The sequence below is a fragment of the Equus caballus genome, chromosome 7 (assembly GCF_041296265.1).
Source record: "Equus caballus isolate H_3958 breed thoroughbred chromosome 7, TB-T2T, whole genome shotgun sequence".
Taxonomy (NCBI): Eukaryota; Metazoa; Chordata; class Mammalia; order Perissodactyla; family Equidae; genus Equus; species Equus caballus.
In genome coordinates, this window is record NC_091690.1 from 100,634,846 (window position 1) to 100,654,735 (window position 19,890).

Here is a 19,890-nt window from a genome sequence, read left to right on the forward strand (position 1 = left end):
CCACTTTGCAAAACCTCTTTTGCAAAGTGATTGTACCATTTTACTTTCACAGCAGCAGTGCATGAGCCTTCCCAGTCCCACACACACCTGCCAAAATTTGGTAGTCTTTTCATTTTAGACATTCGAGGAAGGAGATAGTGGCATCTCATTGTAGTTTTAATTCTTATCTCCCTAACAACTAATGGTGGTGTCTTTACTTGTAGTTATCAGACATGCAATCTGCTCAAATTTTTTGCCCACTTTTTCATTGGGTTGGTTGTTTTCTTATTATTGAGTTTTATACATTTATATATTCTGGATACAAGTGTTTGTCAGATGTGTGGTTTGCCAATATTTTCTCCGAGTCTGTGGCTTGTCTTTTCATTCTCTTAACAGTCATTTACAGAGCAGAAGCTCTTAACTTTTAGGAAGTCCAATTTGCTACTAATTTTCATTCATGGATCACGCCTTCAGAGATGTATCTAAAAAATCTTTGCCTAACCCAAGATCATAGCAATTTTCTTCCATGTTTTCTCCTAGAAGTTTAATAGTTTCAGATTTTACATTTAAGTCTAAGATTCATTTTAAGTTAATTTTTCCATACAGAAGGTATGGATTCAGTTTCATTTTTCTCAAACATGGATATAGAATTGTTCCAGCACCACGTTTAAAAGACTAAATTGCCTTTGCATCTTAGTCAAAAATCAATTGACGTGTATTTCTGAGCTTTCTATTCTCTTCCTTTGATGGACCTATCTTGGTGGCAATACCACACTGTCTTGATTACCATTGCCATTTTGCATTCGTTAGCAATTTACTACCCTCTTAGCAATTTATAAGAGTTCTAGTTGCTCCACATCCTTATTATTCTATGTCAGTTTTTTAAAATTAGCTTTTATAGTAAGTGTGTAGTGGTATCTCGTGTTTTTAATTTGAATTAGAATACGGTTGTCCTTTTCCCTACTATTGAATTTCCTCTCTCTTTTTTTTAAACTTAATTTCCTAAACAGCCATCTCAGGGTGTATCAAGACCTCGTGTTTCTCCTGTTTTCAAATGAAAGACAAACTTGCAATTACAAGTAGACGGTCTACCCCAGAATATTAGAGGACGTCGGGTTGAATTTAGGCCAAACCTTCAGCGTCCCCTTGAGTTCCTTTCTCCTCACACCCCGCATCTGCTGTGCCGTAAACCTCGCCAGTTTACCGACCAGCGCCCAGCACACTCCACCTGCCCTCGGGGCCCCCAGGCTCTCTCCGCACCTCCGGCCGCCCGCGCCCGCCTGCCTACCGGCCACGCGCCTCCCGCTCCGCCGCGTCAAGCCTGGTTCCCTCCCCGCCTCGCGGACACCACCTGGCCGCGGCCCCCGCCGAAAGGCGCGCGCGCAGGCCCCCCGCCACGTGCAGGAGCGCTTCGCACCTGCGCCCCCGCGCGCCGCGGCGTCAGGCGTCAATCGGCGCGGTCGCCCGCCGCGAGGGAAAGCTGACTCTACTTCCAGGGGGAGCCACCCCCGGCCGCGCCGCCCGCGCCGCCGGGCTGCCCTCCGCACCCCACCCCGGGGACGGCGCGCGGTGGGCCAGGGACGTGGCCGCGGCTTCTCCTGGAGAGGCCGTCCCCCGGGGCACACTGCCTGCGGCTGCTGCGCCGCGAAGGCGGAGAAGGGGGCTAAATTACAACCCGGAGGAAACCCGTGGAGCTCGCGACAACGCGCATCCCGGGGCTCAGGGACGGCCCGAGGCCGCCGGTGGAGGGCGCGTGGCCGGAGAGGAACGCCTGTTCCGGGCACGAGCGGTTATCCCTGACCCAAGGGGCCTAGCCCGTGGCGGGCAGAAGCCGACGAGGCGCGCGCGGGCCCTACCACTGCCTCGGAAGAGGTCACGGGCCGCGGCCGGCGGCGCGGGGGGGCCGGGGGGGGGGGGAGCAGAGCGCGCGCCAGGATTGGCCCCCGTGGCCCAGCCCCGCCCCCAGCCGCGGTCAGAGTGCGCGCTGGGATTGGCTCCCGTGGCCTGTCCCGGTGACCCCGCCCCGCATGACCCGCGCGAGGTGACCCGGAAGCGGTTGTGAGGCACCGCCTCGCAGCCCAGCTCCTTTTCCGGTCGGCGTGGTGTGTGAGTGGAGCGTCGTCGGCCTGGCCTTCGCCATGAGCGTCCCGGCCTTCATCGACATCAGTGAGGAGGACCAGGTGTGCGCCCGGCCGCGCGGCCCCAGGGCGGCGCTGGGGCCTGGGGTGAGGGCGGGGCCGTTCCCGGGCAGCGCCGGGCCCTTACAGGCCGCGTCACGGACGGCTCAGGGCTCCGGGCGCGGGCGGGCGCGGCGTTGGGAGAAGGGTCGGGGCGGTTGTGAGCGGCCGCGGGCGGCGGGGACCCCGTCGTGCGGGGGCCGGGTCACCCGGCGCGCGGCTGGAGCTCCCGTGCGGGCGCGCAGCCGCTTCTCGTCCCCAGGGCCGCGTCGGGCGGGAGCTGAGGGTCGAGCTGAGCCGGCGGCGGTCGGGCGGCCTGCAGAGTCGCGGGCGGGGCCCGGGGCGCTGTCGCTTCTCGCGGGCGCGGGGCCGTCGGGGCTTCGCTTTGGCCGGCTTCCCTGTGTGGGCAGTGACGCAGTGGAGCCGAGGGTGCTGGCTGCCTGTCCCTCGCTTGCACCGCCCCGCGGCCGCGTGTGGCCTGCGAGGATGACGGGTAAAACAACAAATTCGATCGCATGGTTCTTGAGGAAGGGTGCCTTGTGTCTGCACAGCAGAAACTGAGTAAATGTCCTTTCTGTGGACCGTGTTATGTTTCCTTCCTGGAGAAGGAGGCTTTGCAGTGGTACTTTTGTCCTCTGGATGTGGTGACAGTCTTAACGAAACCTTGTTTGTGGTACCAGCGCAGACGTGAAGTCGCTGTGTTATTTGAAAGGGTAGCAGTATCAGATCTACAGAGTTAATATTTTTCTTAGGTGGCCAGACTTACTTGTGGGTTTAGAAAATGTGATACCTGTGTATTTTCTAATGGTATCTTTACATTTGTCTGTTTCAGTTCTTCATTTCATTGTTTGAAATACCATTTGTATTCTTGTTTGGCTGCTGTGACTACTTGGCCCTCAAAAGAAGAGGTTATTAAATATTACATGTGCATTACAGTAGGAAGTGCCTGCACACCTGGGCGCAGTGCTGTAGTTGTTTTCATAGGTCCAAAGGTGCTTGCTGGTCCAGATATGCATTTTCATTTTAAAAGATTAATTACATAGTAGTTCCAATTTGATATAAACATTTTATTCAAGGAAACATTCAAAGGTGTCATCTTTTCATCTTTGTGTCTTCCAAAATGTTTGTCTCTGGTTCTCACATATTCAATTAACAAATGAATACTCTCTTGCCAAGGTAATGCCTGTGACTTTTTTTATGTAGCTGTCTTATGTACGCTTAACAACAATAAAACAAATTGAATTTACCAAGTCAGATCTGTTCCGCCCCCACCCCAGAAAAAGGCTTTAGGTTATATTAGAGAAGTTTTTGCTGTATCCTGTAAGTCTGGCAGGATGTCACTGGTCCCTGTGGGTCTGTGTAGCCACTGGGTCTTGTGATGAGGCTGAGGTCGGGGAGAGACACTTCAGCATAAGTTAAAGTCATTATTAAATTCAGTATTTATGTTCTGTTTCTTCAGAAATAGAACAGAACGACTTGAGGACTCGTGTTTTGTCGATCATGGTTTCATAGGTATATATCAACCCTGTTTGATTCACCAGGCTGCTGAGCTTCGAGCTTACCTGAAATCCAAGGGAGCGGAAATTTCAGAGGAGAACTCCGAAGGTGGACTTCATGTAGATTTAGCCCAGATTATTGAAGCCTGTGATGTATGTCTGAAGGAAGATGACAAAGGTTTGTTTTTAATTTTTTGTAATATTTCTTACTAATCTAAAGGACCTAATTTTTAAGCTTTCTTGTGAATTGCATTTGTTTCAAAGCTTAGAACTTTTAAGCCCTGTTGTGTTTAATCTTATCATTGCACGTGCTTTCAGTTTATTCTAATCTGTTATACCTATGAAGTTAGCCTGTTTTGACAAAACATCTTTTTTACATCAGCTGTGTTGTTGCACACGCTAAATACTGTTAATTTCAGAATAAACTGAAGGAAAGAAATGAAGCTCTTCTTTCCTTTTTAGAAGGTTTAGATTAGTATCTAATGGGATATAATGTCAGGTAATCTAAAAGCTGTTTAATTATTTGGCTGATTGTTTATTGAGATAAAATGAAAAATCTTGAAAATTGTGAGTCCTGAAATCTCTAGTTAAGATTTGAGATTAAACTTGGCATGTGATTGATATCTTAGATTTGAAAGTTAGTGACCCAACCAGAAAGTTGACAGATTTTATTTCTAAATAGTTTCCTATTTGTACAGAGTTTTTTTAAGTTGAGAAAGCATCCTAGTCTAAGACCTAACCAGTAACTTCCAAATAATTGAATGTCTTGCTAGTAAAAATTGAAAGTGTATATATAAACTTGTAAATCACTCTTTAACTAGTTTTACTAGTTGAAAACAAAATCTTAGGTAATAATTTCCTTCTTCTTTAATAAAATGTATAACTTGCTTTTTGAACGTCAGTTGTACAGCAGACCTGGTTTAGTTTGAGTTTGCGTGTACCGTGTTCTTAGTACTCTGCACACTGTTGAGGGAAGAGTGTCCTCTAGAACTGGTTTACAGCAGCTGGATTACATCTTTCTGAGCTGTTTCTGTTTAATGGTCTTTGGTGTTTTAAAACACTGGAAATATGTATTCAAGTAATTCAACTATAAGACATTAAGTCTTATAGTATCTCTGTTGTGTTTTGCACTTATGGGTAGATGTTGAAAGTGTGATGAACAGCGTGGTATCCCTCCTGTTGATCCTGGAACCAGATAAGCAAGAAGCTCTGATTGAAAGCCTGTGTGAAAAGCTGGTCAAGTTTCGGGAAGGTGAACGCCCCTCTCTGAGACTGCAATTGTAAGTTAAGAATTGAAAGAGGTTCAGTTTTTCAAGGGGTTCTTTTCATGTCACTGTCATTTAATGGTTAAAAGCAAGAATTCTGGAACTCGACTGTCTACTATGGCTCTTATTAGCTGTGTGATCTTGGACAAGTCACTTAACCTTTCTGTACCCCAGTTCTCTCCTTGTAACGAACGTGTTTGTAATGTGAAGTTATTAATAGTATTTGTCTCAGGTTTGTTGTGAGAACAGATAAGCTCAAATTAATCACCATAGTTACTGATCTCAAAAATTGTTTTATTGTTTGTTTGTTAATCAGGCTAAGCAACCTTTTCCATGGGATGGATAAGAATACTCCTGTGCGATACACAGTCTACTGCAGCCTCATTAAAGTGGCAGCATCTTGTGGGGCCATCCAGTATATTCCAACTGAGCTGGATCAAGTGAGTTATGTGGAATACTTATTCTGCTTCTAAAAGGTGCACTTTTATATCATGACTAAAATAAGTAGCAAATGTGTGTTCTAAATATAATCTGTTAAATTGTGAAAATATGTTCAGCTCTGTCACTAAATTTCCTCTTTTTGTCAATCTCATCGTAGGTTAGAAAATGGATTTCTGACTGGAACCTCACTACTGAAAAGAAACACACCCTTTTAAGGCTCCTTTATGAGGCGCTTGTGGATTGTAAGAAAAGGTATTCAGAATTAATGAGCAGGCACCCTAAGGGGTGGAGGCTGTGTTTAAAGACAAGCAGGGTGACTGATTCTCTCCTTAGTTCTCCACGGGGCTGCTATAAATCTATTCCTGTAAATTCTGCCTACTGAGTTAAGATAATTGCAAAGTTTAAAATAGTTTCTCCCCATCTTTAAACTTTTTGAAAAGCAAAACTTGCTCTTGTTCTAAAAATGGTAACAACTGTTAATCCCAAAGCTGTGTGTAAGATTAGACTGAGTTGTTTAATGGTGCTTGGCGTCCTAGCTCAGGAGTGCCGCCACTTTTGCTTAATGGTGGTGAGGGCCAAGCAGTGGAAGTGTCTTTGTTCTGTAATAGACTGTACCCCTGAGGCGAAACTTGCAAGAGACTGTGGTAAATGAGTACCTATGGGGCTTCTGCAAGGCCTTGGGTTCTAAGGCTTGTATTTAGCCCAGCAACTTCATCCCAAAGTGTTGATTCTTCTCTATACCCAGTTCAGGATGCCCACTGAACGAGAGGTTTGGCCCCGTTCTTAGTGTTAAGAGACAATCCTACCTTTTTGACCTAGCTTTTCAATTTCTCTCTTCCCGTAATGGTTAAAAACTTTTAGAAAAAGTAATCAGTCTTCAGTTTAGTTTTATTGCACAATTTTTATACTGGCTTTCAGTGCTGCGGTGTTTGATACGTGACAGAGGATCAACAAGATTAGTAAGTTAAATAAAATGATGTTGATTGTGAGGGAGGCTGAGTGCCTATTGCATCTTGGGTGGGACGATTCTTTGTGTTGCTAGACTCTTAGGTTCACTGCAGGACACTCAGCGTCCGTGGCCTCACTTACTCAAATGCCACAGAGCTTTCCCGTCGTCAGAGCCGTCGTAGCAGCTCCTGTGCACGTCCAGATGCTCCCAGGGCGCCTGGGTGAGCGCCACCTCTGCCTGCCTGCCATCGTTGGTCTCAGGCCTCTACATGCCATATGTCTGCTGGTGATTTTCACATCTTTGTCTCCCGTATTTCTCCTCTGGACTGCAAATATCTATTCCTGTTTAACATCTCCATTCAGATGTTCAAAAGGCATTTCAAACTTGACATCTGGAAAAGTGAATCATTGATTTTTCCTTCTAAATCTGCTCTTCCTTCTGTTTTCTCCAACTCAAGAAATGCCATTTCTGTATTTCCTGTTGCTCAAAAATAAGACCTGGGGTTCTCTCTCTCGTCTCCTACCCCATGTCTATTCAACAGCCCGTCCTGTCAGCTCTGATAATTCTGAAGTCAGGCCATCTTCTCCCTGCTTCTGTTGCTACCGTGTGGTCTAAGCTACTGTTTTTTCTTACATTTTTCTTACTCTCGACCAGTCCATTTTGGGCCTGGCCCCTTACAGTCGGTTCTTAATACAGCTTCCGGAACGTTCTGTTTCATATGGATGGTCAGATCGTGGTGTCCCTCTCCTCAGAACCCTCCAGTGGCTTTGTTCAGAGTGAAAGGCAAAGCCAGCTCCAGAGGCTTGGCACTGGCACTTCTTCCTGGAACGCTTGCTTCCCAAGTAGCCACGTGGCTCCCTCCCTTCTTTGTATCTGCTCAGTTGTCACCTCATCAGAAAGGCCTTCTCTGGCTGCCTGTATGTGTAGCATATCCCCCCAGCCTTGAATGGCTTTTTTCCTCATTGGTATTATTTCTCCATTGCACTTATTACTAACAGACAGACTATATTTTAATGTTTATTATCTATCTGTCCGCATTAGTGTAAGTTTCACGAGGGCAGGGACTTCGGTTCAGTACTAGAGCAGTGTCTTGACACTGGTAGGCAGTCAATATATATTTGTTGGATGAATGGCTGTTTCTAAAATATAAACATGGTGCAAAAACAGTGGCTACAAGAAGCAGACGTGTAAAACAATATGAAGTGGTTTATGGAACTAGAGTGTATGCCCTTCCCAACAGCTTTTAGATAAAATATTTTAAAACATTTTGCAAGTATAAGATCCCTGGTTTTCTCCTAGTTTTCTGATGTTGTGAAAATTAGTTTCCAGTATTTGAGTGTCACTTCCTTCATTTTTAAGAACAGATGCAGTCTAGTGGTCACTGTATGACCACTGTCTTCTTTGACCCCTTAGCAGCATGTGACTGTTAGCCCTTCCCTCGCAGAAACTTCTCTCGACACACCCCTCCTTGTTTTTTTCCAACTGCTTGCACAGCTCCTTCTCAGACACCTTTGTAAATGACTCTCTGCTCCTTTAAATGCTGGTACTACTCAAAAATTGGGCCGAGGACCTTTTTCTCCTTCTGTTTCCTCTCCTGGATCGTGTCATCTCTTCCCATGGCTTCTGTCATTTCCTGAAGGAAAATCCATGTCTCTAGCTCATGCTTCTCTCCTGAGCTTCAGGTCTTAATGTCTAACTGCTTTTTACCTGTTTCTACTTGAATGTGCTCCATACATGCCTGAAACTCAATGTGACCAAATGAATTGATCATTTTCTCCCTCTAAATTAGTCTGTTTCCAAGCAACACATCTTAAAATGATCTGTTTATTCTTTCCAATCTGCAACCACAATGATTTTGTGAAACAAAAGTTTCAGCGTGTCATTTGTTAGGTTTTCATTTTCTTCAGGACACAGTACAGAATTCTGAGTGTGGCATTAAGTAGCTTTCTGACATGGACCCTCCCTGCTGCTGTAGCACAGGCCTGTGAATGTGCTGATCTTCATCTTGCTGTTTCTGTGTGGTGCAGTGACAAACTACAAAACTTTGCTTTGTTTGTATGGGTATTCCCTCCCTCCGTTTCTGTTGCTCGCTCACACGTACCCTTCCTCTGGATTGTCACATCAGGACACAGTGAACCTCTGTCACTGCAGAAGCACTGTGCTCTTCAAGTCTAGAGCAGCAGCCGGCACCTGTTCTGTATGGCCCACAAGCTAAGAATGGTTTTTGCATTTTTACATGACTGAGGAAAAAATCAAAGGAAGAGTATTTTGTGACATGAACATTACATGAAATTCACATTTCAGCGTCCGTAAAATTTTGTTGGAACACAGCCATGCTTACTTATTTACGTATTGTCTGTCTGCCTTTGCCAAGACTTGAGTAGTTGCAGCAGAGACCAGAGGGCCTGCAAAGCCTAAAATAGTTAGGCCCTTTTTAGAATGTGTGCCTCCCCTTGGTCTAGACCTACGCCCAGCTGCTTCTCTGCCTGAAACTTTCCTCCCATCTTAAGGTTGATGCCTGCCTTTCACAGCACCCTCTGCCTTTGTCGTGGCCCCTGGCACCATTTGTTAAGATGTCTGTGACATAGGCTCAGTGAAGACCAGGAACCTGTCTGTCAGCCATCATCTTCCCAAGGGGTTGGGCACGTGAATGGATAAATGCTGCCCTCACTTAGGGAACTAGACAAGGATGGTTATATAAACACGAAATTTCTGTCATGCTGCTGATTTAAATCTTAAGATTTGGTTTTTGCCTACTACACAGAAAATGTATGGTTTTTTTCCTGCTTCTAAATTGAATTCTGAGATTGGCCTTGCCCTTTGAGCAAGAATTCTTAGGTTTATAGGTACTTCTTAATGACTTTGTTTATATTGGTGGTTGATGAGAGCGAATTGTGAACGTTTTCTTGAGCCCTTATCTGTCAGATACTGCGCACTTTACGTGGGTTATTTTATCTGATCTTTGTGAATTCGGATTTCTTTAGCTGATAAGAGGAACTAGATTAAAGTATACTGTGGCTGCTAAAACTGGAGAATGAAATGAACCTGTGCTTGACGTGTGACACAAAGTAATTAACAATGAGTAAAACATAGTTTTCCTTTAAAATTTTTCTTTGAATTCTTAGTTGTATCACTATACTGTATTACCACTCCTATAATTATATTTATACATTTTGGTAAACCTTAGTTTTGTAGTAAGTTTTAGAAAACTTTAAGTTTTTAAAATAAGTGGTAGGGCTCTTACTGATTTTACCTGGGTTGAATCCAGATATGGGGGAAAAAAACTATTCTTAGAAAAAGAAAAAAAAACCTGTCTCTTACTTAGCAAAGCTTTCTATAACTAGCTGAAGATTCATCAGTTTAAAGGAAGAAATGAAGGGTGAAAATAAACATTTTCTAAGAGTTCAAATTGAATGAGTATTAATTACTTTGTGCTTTTTGTTACAGTTAAAGTTGGTTACATAACTTTAAGGATAATTTAATTGGAGAGATATCTTTAGTGAAGTTATGTAACTATTTGGTGTTGGTTCAGCTTCAGCTGCACTGTCCTAACAGTTTTGGGGACACACAACTTTTCTCCCACCTCGAGTCTTTGTACCTGGTCTTCCGTCTGCCTGGACAGCAGTCCAGCCCCCACCTTCCACCCCCAGCACTTTTCATGGCTGGTTGTGTTACATCCTTTAGATCTCAGCCCCATGCCATTTCTTCAGAGAGACACTTTCCTTGCTGGTTCTCTGAAATAACCTTCTCTTTCCAGTCTCTGCTCTTGTAACTCTGTTACCTCACCATCCTTCATGGTGCTTGCTGTTGGTTGATTTATTTCCTTAGTTATCTGTCTTTCCTACTGGAAGGAAAGTTCCATGACTTTTCCCATAGAGCAGGGACCATGTCTCTGTTGGTCACCGTTGGATATATCATTAGCACAGTACTGGACACTTAGTGTAATGTTTTTGAATGAATCAAAGGTAATAATGATATTCTGAAATTCCTAAAGCAGTATTTCTTTTTAGTGATGCCGCTTCAAAAGTCATGGTGGAATTGCTAGGAAGTTACACGGAGGACAATGCTTCCCAGGCTCGAGTTGATGCCCACAGGTAACGTTAAATGCGCTTTGCTAATGACAGCTGAGTATTCATTCAGAGAGCTGAAGTTGTGCTCACGTCCACCAGTGATCCAAAGCCATTTGATGCTGTGTGCTCTGTGGTGGTTTTGAGATGGATATTAAAACTCAGGATTTGATACTCGAAGAACCGTAGAGCCTGTGAAATAGCCATAATGTGTTTACCGTTTGAGGTATTGCTGGTACGGGGTGATAATGCCAACGTGAGGCAGACCCTGATCTCGGGTTGGTTTTACCGTAGTGTTAAGGTGTGTAGATGAAGAACAGTGGGGGCTTGCTCAAAATTAGCCCATTGCTAATGAGAATAATGTCTTCAAACAGTCCCAGGTCTACTTAGTAACAATAAGAGTAGAATCAGTTTTTTAAATCTGTGAAATGGAAATTATGGTAACTTCTTTAGGGTTATGGCTTCACGGGGAACTGTCCATGACAGGGTTTGGTAGAAAGGGTAGTGAGAGGACAAGATCTTTGACTCTGGTCAGACTGCCTGTGTTCACCTGCACCACTTAATTAGCACGTATTGGGCAAGTTCTCTCTGAGCTTCATCACTAGTAAACTTCTAGAGCATGGTAATACTGTGTGTCTGGGTGTCTGCGGGTTAAATGAGATGGTGCGGGTGAGCGCTCACCTCCGTGTCTGGTGCATTCTAGATGCTGCTGCTGTTGTCTTTGTTCTTTGATTCCTTTGGTGGTGCTTTCTCTCCAGCTATGTTTTTGTCTACAGCTATTTTGTTATTTTGTTAAAGCAGATATATCTGGTAAATTGATTTATTGGCTTGTTTCAATTCCAATCCATAGCTTTTTTTTATGTTGTGTATATTGAACTCTTAGATATTTTACTGAATTAAATGTATTTTGCAGTCTGAAAATTACCTGAATTTCAAGACTGAGCTTGGATTTTTGTTTTCCAATTAAGGTGTATTGTACGAGCACTGAAAGATCCAAATGCATTTCTTTTTGACCATCTTCTTACTTTGAAACCTGTCAAGTTTTTGGAAGGCGAGCTCATTCATGATGTAAGTAGTTTATCCTTAATGTGAGAAATGTTCTCTTTTCCTAAATCTAACATACTAAAGGGGAACTCTTTTTTCTTTGTGTTAATGAACATGACTATTAGAGAGATCTGGAAAGAGAACTGTTTGTTCTTTTTGTATCAGAAACAGACTGAAAATTAGGGCGACCTTTTCTCCAGCCACTGGACACACGCTCGTTCTGTCTCCCTTGCCTTCATCTGCATGCCTGCCTGGCCGTTAGGAACTTAGTACAGATTCCACTTGAGTGTGTAGTGTTAGCTAGCCCCAGTGAGGAAGCTAAATCTGATATTTAAAAACACATGAATGCACTTTTCAAGTGCCAACCTAAATAGATTTTGGATGACTTTCCTTTTGTACTATGCCATTACCACCATCTTTTGGAGTAGATCATTTAGAACTCACTGTATTTACTGACTCTGTGATCTAAGTCAGTCTTGTGAAAGCAAATGGTTTAGATGATGATTTGAGCAAACAGATTGAAATTTCTGCAATGAAAGAAATGTAGAGAGTTTTATTGCCCAGAGTCACTGTCTTAAAAATGTCTTGAGTGTAAATATTAATTCTGTATTGAATATGGTATGTTTATTTTTTTGTGTCTATCTGTATAGCTTTTAACCATTTTCGTGAGTGCTAAATTGGCCTCATATGTCAAGTTTTATCAGAATAATAAGGACTTCATTGACTCACTTGGTAAGTTGTGGGGTTTCTTCTTTGGAGGGGCAGAGAGGGCGGGGTCGTGCTCCTCCAGAACTATCACGTACTAGGGGGTACAGCAAACACAGTTGTGGCCTTGTGTATAGATTACCCTGACCGGTGTATGATGGCACAGCAGCAGACACAGGCAGACAATCAAAAAGATGACTCAGAATGAACCCAAGAGGGTATTGGAGGGAGTGTTTGTGATGGAAAGCATGAAGCTAGGAGTCAGAAAACCTGGGCATTTTTCCCCTGTGTAAGAGCTTCTTGACTTCAGGCCCTGCCAGCTCTGCTCTACATGATTCTCGAGGTAAAGTTCTAGCAAGAAGCAGGTGCTGAGAAGGGATTTGGATAGAAATAATTCCATTGATATGTTGTGTCTTTAAAACTTCGGAATGGGGGATGGAGCAGAAAAGCACCTTAAAGGATCACCATTACTTTGATCATAATGGAGATTTTTGGAAGTACAGTTGCTTAATGACAGGAATGTGTTCTGAGAACGCGTTGTTAGGCGATTTTGTCGTTGTGTGAACATTGTGGTGCACACTTAACAGACCTAGGTGCTACAGCCTACAGCACACCTAGGCTATATGGTACTGATGTCATGGGACCACCTTTGTCTCTGCGGCCCATTGTTGACCAAAACGTCATTACACAGTCACCCCTGTACTCATTTTAAGAGTTGACAAAATTGGATGATTAAAGGTACTTTTATTAAGCTAAACATTATTGTTTAAAATAAAATTGTTTCTTTGTAAAAGGCCTTATTCCTTAGATGCATGATTTATATTTGTGGTGCTTTTTTTTTTTTAAGCCATAGTCATGTAACTGTAACAGAAATAGTTTTTTTCCCTCTAATACAGTATTTTCTGCTTGGTGCCCCTCCCTTCCCCCATTAACAAATTATAGAAGTATACAGTATTGCTAAGCAGATCCAAGTGAAGCTGTAGATGGAATTAGAAATGGAGTTGTAGTGATTTTACGTGATAGGAGCAACTTCCCTCACTACAGTCTGCTGCAGACAGCGCAGTAAGTCTTAGCTTTGTGATTTTTGTCTTTGAGTTTTCTTTCTAGAGCATCAGAGCTCGGTGAATGTTTGCTAAATTGAACTGAGTCTTACTTATCCTCATTGAACAAACTCCTTATATTGAGTATTTTCCTTCCAGAGCACATAGAAAATCTATAGTTGAACAGGTTTGAATTGTTCTAAAAAAAGTTTTTTGAGAGTGAAGTCAAATATGAAACTAAAGTGCTTTGTTTTCCTACTAGGCAGTAATCAAAATACATTAGAGGTTGGTTGTATTTTCCATATTAAATTTGAATTGTTAGTCTTCTTGGTTGAGGTGTAGATAAAGAATACATTTATAATCTACTTTGATTATACTATTAGTCCTCAATTTGGTAATCATTAATTCCTGTCACCTGTAAATTTTGTGCGGCCATTGGAATTGGGGAAGATGGAATTATTGTGAACATAATAAGGCATTTGAAATACACTGAGATAAAGGAGATGCAAGTGTGTTTGTGTAGAATGCCTTGCCAGGTGCACTAGACCCAGAAAACCGCATTCTGTCCCAGTTAATTTGTTTTGTGGCATGAAGCTATGTGATGGAATGTTAATGTCAGCAACCTCTTTATTTACGCACCAAGGAAAAAGGAGTAGTAATTAACACTTTGACACTCCCCCATTGATGTGTAATTGACTGTTTCAAAGGAGCACTGGTTCATAAGCTATTGCGTGCATTAAAATTACGTTTCCTATATTGCAGCACTTTAAGACAGGGGTCAGTGACAATGCAGAAATTGCTCAATGATGCACATTTTTTTATTACTGCATTAAGGTTTTGACATATTAGTAATGAATAAATGTTTCCATAAAATTAGATTTTTTTATAACTTTAAAATTGAAATATGACACAGAACACTGTGACTTCCTCTTTGAAGGTAATGTTCTACTTTCATAAAACAAAGCACAGCTTCCTGCAAGTCTTTAACTCCTGCTTCACGGGTTTAATAGTTTGATTTTGAGAACAAGAGTCCTCAAGGCTTTAAGTTTGGTTCTTTGTTTTAAAGTAGTGACTTTAAACATCAATTTGAAATGTTTTTAAATGCAGGTTTCCACATGTAAGATAGATAATGGTTTTACATAATTCATTCTAGAAAGAATCTTCATTCCTCTGATAAGTATTTTGATTTATGGTAAGCTTGTAATACTCAAAGAGTAGCAGTAAAATAAATTTAATTTCAAGGACATTTTTAATTAGATCTTAGAAATTATAGGAGTTTCCATCATTTTATCATATTGAAATAGAACTGTATCTGCCTGTAGAACTGGAAATGTTAAGGAATTTTCTTGTATTTGCAAATATTGAGGAAAAAAATCTTTAGTATTTGTTCTCTGGGATAGGAAAAACATAATATTCCTAATTTATTGTGCCAACTGGAAGTCAGATTCCCTGTTCTGTGTTTTGTTTCTTGAACATCTATGCAAATTAGCAATCTTTTATTAGAAATTTGCTTATAAAACATGCTTTGGGGACAACAGCTGTTTAAATGTGTATACTTTTGGTTTTAGATGTATTATTTATTACATCTGAAAGTATAGTTACCAATGTATAGATTCCACAGGTGTCATCGGTTTATCAAAACACATTGTTTTATTAACAGTGACAACTTGGGCCAGTGGTAGCATTATCTTGTGTCAACTGAATTGCCCTACATGTCCCGATGTCATCTGGTGTGATCCAGTTGCTACCTTCTTGCTTCAGAAAGTTAATCAGTATCTAATTTGCATTTGTTAATTAGGGTTAATGTGCACTAATTGATTTTTTGATGCTTGTAGATTTCCATTAAATCAGAGTAGCAGTCCTTACTTGGGTACCTCATTCATTTGAGTTATGATGAGCATGTTTTTGTTGAATCTGTGCCAGATAGAAAGCCTGCATCATAATTATAGGTAATTAACAGATGATTATGTCCTATATTAATGGGCTTCCCTAGTCTTCTGCTAATATATGTTTTAAATTTCACATTTATTCATGGAAGGCTTAGAACTTTAACACTACAGACGTAATCTCTTAATTATTAGAGGGCATGTGATCAATCATTTGAGTTTACATAATTTGAAAGTTCAGAGAAAAGGACCATGTGATGCTAGATTATTAGAAACTTTAATAAGTTAGCATTGAATCAATATGTATAATGTGTTATAATTCAGCTTCTACTTAGGAATGGGTAATAATTTGGATATTCAGGATTTGTATTTATTTGTATTTCTAGTCATTTATTTTATAAATGAACCTATTTTCTAGGCCTAGTACTCCCACTTTCTCACTGAGTCTTCTTTGCTCTTCAGTTTTATTGTGTTTTAAAGTGAAAGGATCAGGACAAGGTAGTTTAAGTTTCCTTTTAGGTCTAACAATTTAGATCTGAGTAATTCTAATAGCATGGTTCATTACAAATCAGAAGGCAAAGTTTGCATTATTTGTACAGTTTTCTACTTTTGCCTTATAAATAACAAGTACCACTGTTAATGGTATTATTTATCTAGTACTAATCTTTTTTCTTTTTCTTTTTCTTCCTTGAGGAAGATTAGCCCTGAGCTAACATCTGTGCCAGTCTTCCTCTGTTTTGTATGTGGGATGCCGCCACAGCATGGCTGATGAGTGGTGTAGGTCTGTGCCTGAGATGCAAACCCAGATGGCAAAGCAGAGCGCACTGGACTTGACCACTATGCCCCAGGGCTGGCCCCCATAGCACAAATCATTTTAATCCAGAGTTACCTGAAGGGAAACGCAGTGCTTTTGTAACTGATTGTATATGAAAGTGTTTTTAAACTTTACCAGTAATACTGACACAGAACAAATAGTAAGTAAATAAGGAATTCTGTGTTTCACTGGAGATCTATTAGTAAAAGTAAGCTTCAGTAATTCAGTTAAATAAAAATGTTCTTATGAAATGTACTTTGTACATTTTATCTGCTAAAATGTATAAATATAAAACGTGAAAGATGTACGAAATGTTTAGGGCCTAAAAATACTGTTTTATAGGCCATTCTTTGAACCTATCACCTGTGGGACTATAGTAATGAAGAAATGTAGTTCTAGAGAAATGATTTGAAACACTCCATAGTTTAATTAGGGGTCAGTTTATGGTTTGCAAACATAAGTGGCTTTATCAAAATTCCTCTGTAAACAGTGCTCAAAGAGTGATTTCCACATTTACACGAGTTGTAACGTGCGGGTCTTTTATTAGCATGTATACTCACCAGGCTTGACTTTTGTGTTATTCAGGTCTGTTACATGAACAGAACATGGCAAAAATGAGACTGCTTACTTTTATGGGAATGGCAGTGGAAAATAAAGAAATTTCTTTCGACACAATGCAGCAGGAACTTCAGATCGGAGCTGATGATGTTGAAGCATTTGTTATTGATGGTAAGACAATTAGAATGCTTTCTTTTCTAGAGTTTCTCTTCTACCCTATGGAACAGAAGAGTTTTAATCTTGAAAATGAGCCTTATGCCAACAAAGCTGGATTCTTTTGTAGCAAATGTGTATGTTTAGTAGTTCTGCAGATTATATTTGTAATAGAGTGAAAATTCAATGGAATTATAAATCACTGTGGGCTTTTGGGTGTATGTTCTGTCCCTTGAAATCATATAGAACAAAGCCCTTTAGGCAGTAAACCATAGTAGTTAAGCACCTAGGTTTTAGTGTCAGACTTGGGTTTGAGACCAGGTCTTCTCCTGTGAAAAAGGGATGTGGGGGTTAATTTGTGGTTGTGAGGATTAAATGAAGTACTTAGCCCAGTGCCTGCATGTAGTAAATGATCTGCAAACATTAATCATTATCAGTTTTTATGATTGGCCTAGAAACAACTTTCTTCCCCAACATTTGCGTTATAAGGTGATTTAACTGATAATCAGGAATTTTTTCTGAGCTTTTTATGTTTGAAAGTTGGATAGATTTAATTAAGATTAATAAAATGTATAGAACCGTTGACATGGTTTCTTTCTAATGTTCTAAGTCTCAAACAGTCCTATAAAGAAGTAATACCTTATTAGGAAACTAGTTTTCCTTTCCATATGTGATTGTAGGGGAGAACACCTGGAATTCTTCATGAAAACTGTGTGATATTTAGATAGACTGGCCCAGCAGTCAGAGGACAATATATGACCTTCCTCTTGGTTAAATCATATTGCTGTGCTTGTTATTAGATTCAAAGAGCTAGTTTGTAAAATATTAGAAAACTGCTACTTGGTCAGTTTCTTTAGAAACACCTATATATTAGCCTGTTTTTCTTGGGAATTTTCCATGTAACACATCTTGTAAAACATCTTTTTTCAGCGGTAAGAACTAAGATGGTCTATTGCAAAATTGATCAGACCCAGAGAAAAGTTGTTGTCAGGTAAGACATTTTAATACTTTGCAGCATTTTGTAGACAATTTAGTTTTTTCTGATTATTTCACTTAAATGTTTAGAGAACCAAGGTGGTATTCTTATCAGTTGACTGTAAATAGCAACTATTTATCATAATTTTATTAAAGTTCAGACTGAATGTGATTAGCTTATTTAATGAAAGAGTCCTATTTTCCAGCACATTTCATTTAATGGCTTAGCATTGGCTGGAATACTAATGACTTTTGTGTCTGGTTTATGTAGTTCGGGTAAATAGAAGGTTTGAGACCAATATGGTAAAGATTTTTACAAAACATAAGCTTCTAATTCTTCTTTTAAAATTCTAAATTATGTCTTTTATGTATATTTAACCTTGCTTTTAACTAGATACAAGAGTGTAGCATTGTGAAAGAATACCAGAGGATAGAAGGTTGACTAGTAACTTTGTTTTTAATTTCTCGATTTTTTAGTCATAGCACACATCGGACATTTGGAAAACAGCAATGGCAACAACTGTATGACACACTTAATGCCTGGAAACAAAACTTGAACAAAGTGAAAAACAGCCTTTTGAGTCTTTCTGATACCTGAATCTTTATGCTATATCATTTTGTTCCTTTTGGAAAAAGATCTAAATCATAGTAAAACATTATAAACTGAAATTTGACTACATTCTGGACATTTATTGTCTCAAATTTAAAAGAAGTCAGTCTTCAGAGGATACAAAGTAATAAATTACAGAGGGGTCAGTGTCTATCTTGTATAATAGGTAAGTTGTATTCTGTAAGGAAAGGTTTTGAAGGTACAAAAAGAACTCTGATGAAAGGCTATATGGAGGAAAGACATTTAATTAAGGGGTATTAGATGCTAACAGCAAACTTTGTCATCTTAGCTATCTTAAATGAAGCATTTGCTGAGTGAAAACATAGTAATATAATTCTTACATCAGAAAAAGCTGGAACAGTAAGTACACATGTAAAGCTTAGGATGTAAAAGTCATTTTCTAGTCAAAACCACATCAGTATTTCTATTAAATCAGTTCACCACTGAAAGCATTTATCAAAGCATTATTTTAATCTGTTGTTTTTTCCAACATCTCTTCTGCTTTTCTTTTTTTAGGTTGGTTTTCGTTTTCTAAGCTTAGGAACTTTTCTATTTTGTTTATTTGATTTGTTATCAAGCTCTGCCAGTCATCTTCACTAGCAGAATCAGTATCTTTAATCTTGATTGCCTGGAAATGGCTTTGTAGCAGAGTTGATTTCAGAGGCTTTGTTTTCACCTAGGAAAGATCAAACTTGTTTTACCATTGAAATTATTACTCACTTTCTAAAATAGTCATCAACCAAAAGAGTTTAAAGAAAATCCTTAAGCCTTTGTAAGTATGAGTATGTGATAAAGCCACCATTTTCTTGGCTAATTCCCAACAACTATCTTAGTAATTTTGGCACCAAAAAACTATAAAATGTGAATTGAATTTGTAGGTTTATTTAGTAGCTATTCAAGATCCCTAATATATTCCAGGGATACCACAAACATTTTTCTAAAAGGTCTTGAGCTTACATTGAAAGAAAAGATATTTAAACAGTGCAGATAAAAATCTGTTTTGTCTTCTACTCCCTTCCCTTCCCAAACATGTCTATGTTTTGTATCTTCTGTCAGAGCCAGGGGAAAACTAAAAATGCTAACGGAAGTAAACTGCCACATAAAAACTACCTTTTACTTCATGTTTCCGCTCATGCTTCAGAGTAGCATTGTTGGAGAAACAGGAAGAACAATGAGGTATTTGGAAGTTGGCATGTTTCCAAGGCACTGCATTGGGTCATACTTAAAATACTGTGTTGTTTTTTCATTTCAAGGTTTCTTTTCTGATGATAAAATTTAGAAAATGGAGAAAAGTATAAAGAAACTAAAACTTACTAGTAATCCACTATCCAGAGAGACCTGTCAACATTTTGTTATTGTTTGCTGCTAGTCGCTTTTTTCTATTTTTAGCATATATACTCATTCTGTAGAATTTCATATCTTGGCTTTTCCTTGTGTGAGCTGTTTTCTAGGTCATTAAAATTTCTTACAAACAATTGTCAGTGGCTGCAAAATACTTCCTTTTATGGATGTGTGATAATTTATTATTGAACATTGATTTCTAATTTATCTCTATCAAAAGTAAGTTAATTTCTTGAAAAAAAGTCTTTCATGATTTTCTGAGATACATTCCCAGATAAAATCTTCTGTTAAAAGTGAATATATTTTAGAAATATGCAACAGAATAAGAATTGCATTAAAATTACCCAAGATATCAACCACCACTAAACATTTTGATTAAATATCCTGGTC

General features: G+C 40.1%; 2 protein-coding genes across 11 annotated transcripts in view; one reads left to right on the plus strand and one right to left on the minus strand.

The window, feature by feature from the left end:
* The first annotated feature begins 2,026 nt into the window (after nt 1–2,026).
* On the plus strand, nt 2,027–19,634 carry EIF3M (eukaryotic translation initiation factor 3 subunit M). The gene is made up of 11 exons (XM_023646216.2): nt 2,027–2,159; nt 3,698–3,830; nt 4,794–4,932; nt 5,234–5,357; nt 5,516–5,610; nt 10,318–10,401; nt 11,343–11,442; nt 12,069–12,150; nt 16,449–16,592; nt 17,505–17,565; nt 18,027–19,634. The coding sequence occupies exons 1-11, from the start codon at nt 2,118–2,120 to the stop codon at nt 18,145–18,147; spliced, it is 1,125 nt and encodes a 374-aa protein (XP_023501984.1). The 5' UTR covers nt 2,027–2,117; the 3' UTR covers nt 18,148–19,634.
* CCDC73 (coiled-coil domain containing 73) overlaps nt 17,983–19,890 on the minus strand; it is a 151,568-nt gene continuing 149,660 nt past the window's right edge. For all 10 annotated transcript variants that reach the window (XM_070274984.1, XM_070274993.1, XM_070274991.1 and 7 more), the window contains one exon: nt 17,983–18,835. In XM_070274984.1, coding sequence (XP_070131085.1) covers nt 18,629–18,835 — 207 coding nt within the window. In that variant the 3' untranslated portion in view covers nt 17,983–18,628. The remainder of the gene's footprint in view (nt 18,836–19,890) is intronic.

What these genes read in the sequence shown, in the direction of transcription:
- EIF3M (XM_023646216.2), top strand. Translation starts at nt 2,118, where the DNA reads ATGAGCGTCCCGGCCTTCATCGACATCAGTGAGGAGGACCAG. An exon ending in TTCCAACTGAGCTGGATCAA is followed by an intron (nt 5,358 to 5,515) that starts GTGAGTTATGTG and finishes ATCTCATCGTAG; the next exon opens with GTTAGAAAATGGATTTCTGA. An exon ending in CTTGTGGATTGTAAGAAAAG is followed by an intron (nt 5,611 to 10,317) that starts GTATTCAGAATT and finishes ATTTCTTTTTAG; the next exon opens with TGATGCCGCTTCAAAAGTCA.